General features: G+C 35.8%; 1 protein-coding gene across 16 annotated transcripts in view; it reads right to left on the bottom strand.

The window, feature by feature from the left end:
• PCDH15 (protocadherin related 15) overlaps nucleotides 1-12,063 on the bottom strand; it is a 1,849,154-nt gene that overhangs the window by 326,468 nt on the left and 1,510,623 nt on the right. For 15 of the 16 annotated variants that reach the window (XM_033215155.1, XM_033215225.1, XM_033215195.1 and 12 more), the window contains one exon: nucleotides 4,424-4,556. The exons of the other annotated variant lie outside the window; for it this stretch is intronic. In XM_033215155.1, coding sequence (XP_033071046.1) covers nucleotides 4,424-4,556 — 133 coding nt within the window. The remainder of the gene's footprint in view (nucleotides 1-4,423; nucleotides 4,557-12,063) is intronic. 16 annotated transcript variants of the gene reach the window in all.

The raw sequence follows: 12,063 nt of genomic DNA, 5'->3' as shown, positions 1-12,063 counted from the left end.
TTCTCTCCCCTGTTTTAGTTGTACTGACTCAAATCTAAGCAGCTATTCGATTAGAGTATTGAATGGTGATCTCCCCTTTTTAGGTGAATTTCTCTTGGATTTTCTTCTTTCAATCTTAGCCAGACTTTTTCTATAATAACACTTGACTAGCAAAAATTTCAACCTCATCTATTTATAAAATAATGTTATCTAGTACTATTTGAGACCTCTCTTACTTGGATTTTTTGGAGTATTGTACTCAGAATCAGAAACTTTTTGAGATAAAATCTGAGAAATTAATAACTTTTGCTCAACTGTGCTTTGTTCAGGTTTTTATCTGTATTCTATTCTATAATCTCCAAGTGAGGAAAATAGTCAATTCATATTTCTCTAAAGTGTTTCTTCATAAGAGCCTTAAAACAAATGTATATATTTTTAAACATTAGTACATTTACCCCAATATAACATCACAAAATTAACCTTTGGAAAATACAGAACTAACGTAATACAAAACATTTACATCCTTCCCAAAACAGGTAAAATAAACATAATAGTTCTCTACAGCCTAATCTAAAAGAATGTGATGTAGTGGATAGGGTCCTGAGTTTTTAATCAAAACGAGAAAAACTAATGTTGTTCATAAACTTTTCTGTTTCTGAGTCTCATTCCTTTCATTTTCCTGATGATAACAATAGTAAGATCCACCTGTTTGTTTGGGTCAGGTTAATGACCAAGTCAAATGATGCATTATACATTTGTCAAAGAAATACAGCCTCTTAAAAGAAAGTTAACACAGCTGATGTTCAGTAACATATCTTGGTTTGTAAGTAAAAAATTAGAAATAAACTCAAACGATCAATACATATTATGGTAAAAACAAGTAATAATTTGAATTAAGATAACTTGTTGAACACTGATTTATCAAACTCTATGAACGAACCCATTTTTAAAATTTATACTTTGTTATTAGAAAAACATTTCCCTAGATAGAAGCCGCTCCATTATTCTGAAGGGAAGTACAAATGATGAAAAGCAGAGCTGGAGATGATCCATGATGGACATACAGTGTGAGTAAGAAATATATATTATTTGTTTTAAATCACTGAGATTTTGAGTTTGTGTATGTGTCCATAATATGAGCTAACTATCCTTAATGATACCATAAGCAAAGAATTTAAAGTAAATAAACAGTGCCTGACCCCATATTAAGTGCCACACTAAGCGTTAATTACATCTCCCTGGAGGTAAACGGGGGACTGGTTCCAGGACGTCTGAGTACATAAAAAATCCACACATACTGAAGTCCCACAGTGGGTCTTATGGAACCCTCTGTATACAAAAGGTTGGCTCTCCAAAGAGGCAGGATTTATATTATATTTCTTTAAAAAGCTGCATATAAGTAGATCTGTGCATTTCAAACTTGGGTTGTTCAAGGGTCAACTGTGTTACTATTTTATGGGATGAGATGGCAGAGATGACATATGGAAACTTTATGTCTAAAAAAGGAGAAATATGCAAATGGTGGTGGGGTGGGACAATTGGAATGTGAGTTACATGAAAGGTAATTTGGAAGGAAATAATGCTTTTGTGAAGAAGATAAATACTTGAATATTTGAGTATAAAACATAGTTTTATTTAGTACCCTTGCCTCTCTTTAGTATGATAAAAATAGATTAAAAAATTCAGAGAGACAAAGAGGGAGGAAGCTGCTTGAGTGAACATACTCTGGTGATGTAAATACTTGAGGGAATTCGCTCTGTATTGGGTGGTGTGCTGATGAATGCTTAACAAAAAAACTTTGAAGTGAAAGACACTGATTTGCTGTATTTGATGATTTCTGTGGCATAAGTATGCCCACCATAGCAATGTTTAGCTGGTAACAAGACATAACTGAACACAGAGTCAGGAAGAGATACACACGACTGGCTCTCATGATTTCGCCGTGGTCTGGCTCCAGCATTTGACTGTGACAAGTTTCACTGGCCGGTCAGAACTCTGGAGGAAAAACATCTACCTATAACTAACCTTGATCAGCATAACAGGTTTGAGAAAGCTCTAGTAATATTTTCCTCAAGTGAACGCCATCAGGCAAAACAGCATTCATGCACTGAGGAAAATCACTGCTTCTCGAACAACTTTTAGATACCATAAAAGGCCTATTCTTAAAAGCAGAAGTGGGAGTGGGGGAAACAAGAATTGTTGTCTGAAAAGAGACCACTTAGATCTCCATCAAAACAGATTAGTTTGAAGCCAATTTGCTGCTATCTTCAAAACTATATTTCCCCACAAATTCTGTCTTCCAAATTGAGCAGTGAGTCAGCAGTAGGTAGTGCTAAAGTGTGAAAAGGATGAGGACGGCGGCAGCCAGGGTACCTCTACTGCATCTTCTTATTAGAAGACTTTTGAAGAGTAATTTGATGTAAGCTTTTCAACTTTTAGGTCACTAGCTTAAATGCAGTCTCAGTTGATCATGAACAAAAGTGGGTGGTTAGTGGCCTGTGAAAAGTACCCTCATGGTATCACCCTTGTTCTTTCTAATAGAGACTGCCACTACAGTTGGCATCCTTTCTTTTCCTTCTACCAGAAGCACAAAGAGTGAATAGAAATGTCATTTCAAGTGTTTTTTCAGCCTTTGTACCAGAGAAATTTGAAATGTGAAAAAGGCCAACTTCTTTTCATCTTTAACTCACAGGAAGAATTATTGAACTATAATATGTTTCCTAGATCTTCCTGGATTTTATTAAAATGAAACCTGAGCCACTTTACAAGTAAAATTATGTCTTACTTCATAGGAAGTTAAATTACATAAAGGCACATACTTGAGAAATATTTAAATATAAAATGTATAATTTATTGACCTGAATCTTACACATGTAAGATTTATTTTATTTTCCTTTTCTTTCTCTTATTTTTTTCTTGCTTCAATAAATGAAATCCCATGAATGTAAAGACAAAGATCTTATTATTCCATTAAATGAACATGTCTTAATATTTGTTTTTTTCTAATCTTTATCATTACAATAAGTTGACTTTTTTTTCTCCGAAAGAGACTGTAGGTTTTATTCTCTTTCTTTTAATTATTTCACTAAAATCCTCCAAATTTCCATATTACTAATATATCTACCTTCATATAATTTTGTTTCAATATTAAATGATCAATTAAAGCAAACTCTCTCTAAGCACCTGGAGAAAAGCAACAGAATAAATATTAGAGTAGAGACCCAAAGAAGTATTTGTTAATGCCAAGAAAATTTCAGTAGCTATTAGTAATCAGTAGGATATAACAGAAATCACCCTGTTTTAGAAGTGATGAAAACTCAATCAACTGATTTTAAGCATCAATTACTTTCTATTAGGTTAGCTTTCCACATCTCAAAAATAAGATTGATGTGTTCTGTTATTTTTGCATCATTTTCAATACAAACATTCTATGAAATCTTCACTTTTATATCACCCAGATTTAAGTGAGAGGGTGTTAATATTCGAATGGGATTTGAGCAAGATGTAGCTGTGCCTTATGTCATGTCAGCTGATGATAAAGATTGATGCTGGAATTTTCCTGGGTCAGTCATGTTAAAATCTCCCCTAGGCTTCAAGGCCAGCTTCATGAATTCTCGTATCAGCAACTTCTGCAATTCCCACGTAACACCAGAAGATAAACTCTGTTCTCTGAACATTCATGTATAAAACAATGCATCATCTTATGATTCTTATGATTGGCATAGCAAAGTGAAAATACATCAACACCATATTTAGCCCAACTTGAAGCTGCATATTCAAAGATAGAGCTTTTCCTGGCCAAAGATACTTTGGTCAGAAATATATAAACAGTGAACACCAAGCTATCATCTTGCAAGTAATATATATGCTCATGAATCTCTAGCTACAAATAAAAATATCAGCTAAAACTATCCCCTTCTCGTAAATGAATAAAAAACAGCAATTACAAGATTTGCCTATGGCCATGAAATGAAGTGGGGCTTGTCTCAGAATTAAAATGCCTACCATCAGCCTTTGAGTACAAAGTTAATTCCTCTATACAAGACTGCAGCAAAAATAAATCCAGCTGGCGAAAAGGCATACAAGACAGAAAATAATAGTCAGCTGCAGTCTCTTTGGATCCAAAGTACAAAATATTCAAGTATGTGTTTCCAATCTCTTCATTCTCTCCTGTAATGATTGCAGCTAATCCTTACCAGCCAAATGTTAGTTCTTCAATTGTGGTGATCAATAGACTAGATAAGCTGTGGAAACCCTCCATCCATATTACCGTTGCTTTCCTTTCCAGATGGAATTTTCATTCACTAGAGTGGAGGCAAGCATGTGAGGTTTTTCCCTCCATACACAAATATAAACTCATTAAATGCCAAGCTTGTCACTTGAGAATTTACACGTGCACACACACACACACCACACACACACACACACACCCCAAGGAACATACCTGTAGATTTAATAAAACAGCACCAACCCTCATGGCTTCACTAATTTCAAGGCTATACATCAGCTGTGGGAAGCGAGGAGGGCTTTGATTATTTGGTGGAAGCACTTCAATGTACACAGTGCAGATGGAGTGCCTGCAGAGAAAGAGAGGCAAACAACATGGTTACGAATCTGCATCACATTTAATGTTAGACTGCATTGTTTATTTACTTGTTGGGTTTACTGGAGAAAAAAATTTCCAAATTTTATGAAAAATAATAAAGTCAAAATGAAAGGATACAAAAGTAAAATTACCACCAAAGTATAATGGTGCTATGAAATCATCTCAGTAAAAGTAATTGCCTCCAGTATCTGTTTTTCCTACTTAGATTAATAGTGTGAATTAAAATGGAATAGCTATATAAATAAAGCTAATAAATTAACTTGCCTTGACTTTTGACTTCGTTTTTAATGCTTCTCTAATAGCAAAATCATTCTATAAACATCTGGTAATAAGAGCTGTCCTTGGGGTTTTTTTCCTGTTAAACCAGCAGAGGGAGTATTGATTAAAATAACACACACACAAAATTACGGGCTGTGTTTTATCCGTTCTGTTGCTGACATCAATGGCTTACTGTAAGCGTATCTTAGGAGTCAGGATCATAAGGAATCCTACGTAAAATAGTTGCAAACAAAACTAAATATGTTTTAAAATCTTCTCTAAAAAGCAAAATAGGAAAAAAGCTAGGAATCAAATTTAATAAAGCCCTTATATTAACAGGAGATTTTCTGAAAGGACAAGATACCTTATCATTACAAGGAAAAAAACTTAGCATTGACATAGTCAACTTTTTTGATATCTCTGAACTTTGAAATTTTTATAAAACAAAAGCTGAAGAAGCATGTTAGTCAAAGTTTCTAAGGTGGAAACATTGGCTGAAATATATCAATGAAATCTGAAAATGTATAAGGTTAGCCCTCTATTTTGAAAAAACATATGTGTACATACACACACACACACATATATATATATACACAAATATACACACATACATATATACACACACGCATACATACATTTTATACAAACATACCACCGCTGCCTAAGATGTATGCTTTCAATTTATTTTAACAAAGTCATGATTTAGTTCAAAACACATTTGTTACAATTTCTATTTGGGGATGAGATTATTTATTTATTTATTTATTTATTTATTTGAGATAGAGAGTTGCTCCGCAGGCCAGGCTAGAGTGCAATGGCATGATCTCTGCTCATTGCAACCCCCACTTCCCGGGTTCAAGTGATTCTCCTGCCTCAACCTCCTGACCTCAGGTGATCCACCTACCTCAGCCTCCCAAACTGCTGGGATAACAGCCCTGAGCACCGCGCCTAGCCTAGAAACATCTTAAAGTAGTCCCAAACTCTTTATGACATGCTTCAATTAAAAGACATGGTCACCAAAAATATTTGAGTTTATTAACTAACCATTCTACTCTTCAAAACCTTTTTTTTTTTTTTTTTTTTGAGACGGAGTCTTGCTCTGCCGCCCAGGCTGGAGTGCAGTGGCCGGCTCTCAGCTCACTGCAAGCTCCGCCTCCCGGGTTCACGCCATTCTCCTGTCTCAGCCTCCCGAGTAGCTGGACTACAGGCGCCCGCCACCTCGCCGGCTAGTTTTTTGTATTTTTAGTAGAGACGGGGTTTCACCATATTAGCCAGGATGGTCTCGATCTCCTGACCTCGTGATCCGCCCGTCTCGGCCTCCCAAAGTGCTGGGATTACAGGCTTGAGCCACCGGCCAAGAAATTCAGCCCAGGCGCTGTGGCTCACGCCTGTAATCCCAGCCCTTTGGGAATCAGGTGGATCACAAGGTCAGGAGATCGAGAGCATCCTGGCTAACACGATGAAACCCCGTCTCTACTAAAAATAGAAAAAAAAAAAAAAAAAAAAAATTAGCCGGGCGTGGAGGCGGGCACCTGTGGTCCCAGCTACCCAGGAGGCTGAGGCAGGAGAATGGCGTGAACCCGGGAGGCGGAGCTTGCAGTGAACCGAGATCGCACCACTGCACTCCAGCCTGGGTAACAGAGCGAGACTCCGTCTCAAGAAAAAAAAGAAAAAAAGAAAAACGAAATTCAGAACATGGGCACTAAAATTTCGTTTTATAGCTTGTCACTTTATAATATACCTAAATTCAAGTTGTTTTTGAGCGTATCATCAGTAGATAGATAACAATAGAACAGTAAGCATAAAAGCTACCGTGACTTTAAAAAATTTCATGGTTGGGCGCGGTGGCTCATGCCTGTAATCTCAGCACTTTGGGAGGCCAAAGCGGACGCATAACGAGGTCAGAAGTTCAAGACCAGCATGGTGAAACCCCATCTCTATTAAAAAACACAAAAATTAGCGGGGTGTGGTGGCCTGTAATCCCAGCTACTCAGGAGGCTGAGGCGGGAAGGGAGAATTGCTTGAACCCAGGAGGTGGAGGTTGCAGTGACCCGAGATCATGCCATTGCACTTCAACCTGGGCGACCAGGAGAAACTCTGAATAAAAAAAAATAAAAAAAACACCTCATACCTACATTTATCATGATATTGTTCTCAAGTTCTAAAGTAATCTCACTTTAAATTGAAATATTTTAAACTTTTGTAATTAGTTAAAATATCTGTATTCATTTCTGCCTCTGATTTTATCTATTTAGTATCAAAATTTGCCAATAAAATTAATCAGATATTCCTTAAATGGATTCAAACAGATGATGAAATGTTGCTTATATAATTATAAGTATTAATGTGAACACAAAACAATGGGAAGTTACAAAATGTATAGTATACTGCAAAGATTCCCACTTCCCATGTTGTGAGAACAAAGGAATTGTCATTTTGAGGTAGACCTAACATCAAGCAGCCCCAAGATGTAAAACATTTTCCCTGATATTACCCTTGAAGATCTTGGCTTATTTTAGCGTCTGTTGTTGATCAAGTTTTTAAAACATTTTATGAATCTCTTCTCTTTCTTTTCTGTGATAGTACATTCTCTATGCATAACAAGTCCTACAACACTATTGGTAATAACAGTAGGTGAGTGATGTTCAACACAGAATTTGTAACCAGATATTCCTGAGTTAGAATTTTGGTGCTGCCCTCAGTGATCTAGAGCAGATCACTTCTTTCAGTTTCATTATTTCCACATAATAAATGTAAATAATAATAACATCTAAGGTCATGATAAAGATTAAATAAGTTTATATATTTATATATAAGTACATGTATACATATATATGAAACATACTTTTATAATTTATTATTAATAAATTACTCAAAATAAGGCTTAAGGTTACTTATTCTACTTTATGAATAGTGTAAACAATCTTGCATTTTCCTTAGTTACATCCTTTATAATACTGTAGATATTTTAATTGAATCCTTTCACTTGGCTAAATTCCTACAAAGGCACGATACTCCTTTACCCTTCCCCAGCATGGGGTATGTTGGTGTTAGAATTTGAGCATGTTGTCTCATAATCTTTAGGGTAGGATACAAGAATCTACAATTTTTACAAATTTCCAAGGTTCTACTTATAGAAACTAGAATTTGAAGGCCACTGCTTCAGAATCTCATGAAAAGCACAATATGTAGACTCGCTTTTTTTTTTTAATTACCTCAGGATAAAACTGTATAAACTCACCTAACGTCTTCAATAACCCTGGATCCAAGAGACTTCCTCAATGTTTTAACTTTTTTTTTTTTTTTTTGATCTGGAACATATCTGTACGCAGATTCGAAGCTTTCTTTCAAAAGCTAGGCCCCTTTCTGCTTCTGATATGCTTTAGATCTTCAGTTTACTGGTCAAGAATACTTTATAGAGGTTTTACAAGAATATCAGTGTCTTAAGGCTTCTGAAAGCATAAACTACACTTATCACACTTTTTTATTTCTTTATTCCTTTCCCTTTCATTATCTTCCCATTTTAGAGGGCTAAAGTGTGACAATACTACAATAAGGACCTTAAACTCGTATGAGGCACTTGGATATTTGTCACAGAGAAGAAAACTTTAAAATGCTGAAACAAAGAGGACTCTAGACCCAGACAGAACACAGAGACAAATTTTAGCCCAACAGGACCATCTCCTTGATCTGTCCTTACTCCTTTGCTTCCTCTGTTCTTTTCCACAATAATTCAAAAGCTAGAATTGCTATTTATGTTTTTCTCCATTATTGGGCGTGAATCTTAGTTATGTGGAGGAGATCATATCTCAAGGTCTTGCATTTTTCATCTGCAACATCCTGGCACATCCCTACAATGTGTTTAAATAAGCACCAGGCTTCTTGCGGGTTATTGCCTTTTAAAATGCTATCTCCTTTTTATCCCTGATGTCAGCACAGTGTCAGGGTTAGCTTTCCTAAAATTGAATACCAATAGTATTAACAATAAAATAATAGCATTTATGCTGTAATAAATAGTAGTAATTCAACAGCATCATTTAAGCACTTACTAAAATAGGGCAGTCACTATATAAATAAAAAATACTTTATGCAAGCATTTTGTATTCACATTTTATAGCTAGTACTAAACGCATAACATTGAGCATATATACGAGACAAATTTTATTTTTGTAATATAGCCAGAATGATGTAGATAAATCTCCATTTCTAAAAACGAACATCATAAAGCTTTGTTATATTTCATCTGGTAATAAAGGTCAAAGTAGAACAAAAGAGATAATATATTTCTTATATACTCTTGAAACCTATCCAATAGTCCCATAAATAGTTTTTTGTTTGTTTGTTTTTTGATAAACATAGAAATTGACCCTTCTGATCTTAAAGCTTGAAACTTACATTTGTTTTATCTGAGCTCCTTTCTCAGGAAACAACCTTCAGGCCTCCCAAAAAAAAGTATCAAAGAACGGAAACTCACCAGATCACCACATCCAATGTCACACCCCTCAATCGTCATACCCTTCAATCGTTATGATGGTTTCCTTGCCCCTCCCTAGCTCCTGTTTTCTTACACATTAACATTTCTTTCCTGCTATGTAAACACTAATTTTAGTCAGTCAGTGAGTTGAATTTGAGATTGTTACCCATTTCCTCAGCTACAGCACTGGATTAAAATCTTCTTCTTTGACAACAATTATTGTTTCAGTGATTGGCTTTTTGTATTACCAGCAGCATAATCTAAACTGAACCCCTAGTGTTCCTGTGACAGATTTTGGTTACCTGATAGGAACACATTGCTTGTGTCTTGGCAGCCTTGAGCCGAGTGTCTCAGAAGGCCTCCTAAGCAGTTGCCCACCTGATTTTCACTGGTGGTGTTTCAGTTTCTTTCTGGCCTAACAGCAGCTACCCCTAACTACATTCCTGATTGTCTAGTCAGAACAGCATTTGAAATTTGACGTCGGCATCCAGATAGGTGAGTGTTAGTTCCTTTGTGGTCCTGGACAGCAGGATCCCCTCCTCTCAGTTTGAGAATTTTTTAAAGAATTTTTTATTTGTAGGTTGAACAAGCCCAAATGACTGAGAAGTGGGAAGCACCCTGTGTTCGTATGGACACTTTTTGGGGATTTCAGTATGAACGCTCTTGGGGGCTTGTTTGTAATTGTGGTGTGTGTGTATGTGTAGGCAAGTGTGTATCTTTTGTGGGTACCAGACAGTGGGATTGGCCCCTCTCAATTTGAGAAATTCCTAAGAAATGTTCATTTGTGAGTTGATCAAGCCCAACCAATAGAAAGAAGAAGCACCCCAACTGTTTCAGTTTGGACACTCTTAGGGCTCGTTTGTTGTTTCAGCAGTTGGATTGTGTTGGTGATTGTGTGTGTTTGACATAGTCAGAGGAAAGTAGAATTCAGTAAACTAACTCTCTTTAAACATGGTTTGACTCCAGTATTCTTTGGAATCTGGAGTTTGCTATTGAATGGGAAAGAGTGACAGAGTTCCATGTATCCGGGCTTTTGCACCACTGCTCTAACCACAGTTGGGCCTGGTCAGTATGTGATGTTCTTCTGTGTCTCTTGTGGTGCTGATTGGTCCCAGTGTTCTTTGGAGTCGGGGAGGTTTAGAAATCAAACTGCCATGAAAACTGTTCTACCCAAAATTTTGATTCACAGCCTTCACTGGATTACCTATTGGGGTAAAGAAAGTGTGGCTATGTAAACCAGTGAGTTTGTATTGCTATATCATGGCTAGAGTTCTGAGGTAAAATGGATTGGATTTTTATGTGTGTTTATATGTGTCTTAATGTGTTTATGTTCATATATTATGGGTCATTTTTTTTTGTCTATGAAATTGGTTTATAAATAAAAGAGTACACATAAAATAAGTAAGCCCAAAGTATTTTTCAAGTTCAAATGACTTAAGTAAACCACAATAAACAAGCTGGCTTTAAAATTTTTGATAAAATAAAAAAAGAAATGTCTTTAGAATTGTCAGCATACATTTTTGTCTGGGTTTTATATATGGCTCTGCTATATATAATTGAGGTGTCATGGTTTGGCATAGAAGGTTATAAAACTATAAACCCAGCCAAAATAAAATGATCTTGGTTTGTGTACCTTCTTTGACAAATGAGACTAATTGCATGTTCTTAGCTGATTCTTGTGAGTTACTGGCAAAAATACCTATATATTTAATTTTAAGATTTAGTTGAGGACCTGACATACAGCAGCTATTAAAAAAAGCATAGTGAACAAGGAAACAGCTAACTTTAAATGATGGTGTCTAAATATTTCAGTTTTCAGATGAATCTAGATAAACTATTAAAATGAAAGAATCAAGTACTTGTAAATTGAATAAATGTTGTAGGTAAACTTTTTGTGTAATTTAAAAATTTTAAATTTATATCAGGTATAACTCCCAATGCAATCCCTCCCCCCTACCCCCTCCCCATGATAGGCCCCGGTGTGTGATGTTCCCCTTCCCGAGTCCAAGTGATCTCATTGTTCAGTTCCCACCTATGAGTGAGAACATGCAGTGTTTGGTTTTCTGTTCTTGTGATAGTTTGCTAAGAATGATGGTTTCCAGCTGCATCCATGTCCCTACAAAGGACGCAAACTCATCCTTTTTGATGGCTGCATAGTATTCCATGGTGTCATATGTGCCACATTTTCTTAATCCAGTCTGTCACAGATGGACATTTGGGTTGATTCCAAGTCTTGATGGGTGCTGACGAGTTGATGGGTGCAGCACACCAACATGGCACAAGTATACATATGTAACAAACCTACATGTTATGCACATGTACCCCAGAACTTAAAGCATAATTAAAAAATAAAAATAAAAATAAAAAAAAAAATTAAATTGTTTTTGATGCTCATTGGGTGTCTGGGTCATTTCCAGTTAAGAAAAAGTTATGGGTAAACATATTTCTAAAAACTGTGGAATGGATCTCATCTGTAAAATGCTAATATCTGATAGCCCAGAAATTCTTGCTTCTCGGGTGTTCACTAAAACTTTGTTCTCTAAAATTTAAGGCTACTAAGGATAAGAATTCTGAAGAAGATGTGTTTTTATTGAGAACAAATCATTTTGTCTAGTTCAGAAGTTATCCAAATGTTAATTCAAATTATGGGCTTGAAATGGTTACTTATGAAACAAGGTAGAAGAAAACCAGTAAGTAAAAGAAAAAGAGATGTGAAAAAAGTTATAGATATGAAAATACATTTTTG

Source organism: Trachypithecus francoisi, unplaced genomic scaffold, assembly GCF_009764315.1.
Source record: "Trachypithecus francoisi isolate TF-2019V2 unplaced genomic scaffold, Tfra_2.0 Contig00586, whole genome shotgun sequence".
Classification (NCBI taxonomy): domain Eukaryota; kingdom Metazoa; phylum Chordata; class Mammalia; order Primates; family Cercopithecidae; genus Trachypithecus; species Trachypithecus francoisi.
Note: the sequence above shows the minus strand (reverse complement) of the source record. Positions and strands in the feature narration are given on the sequence as shown.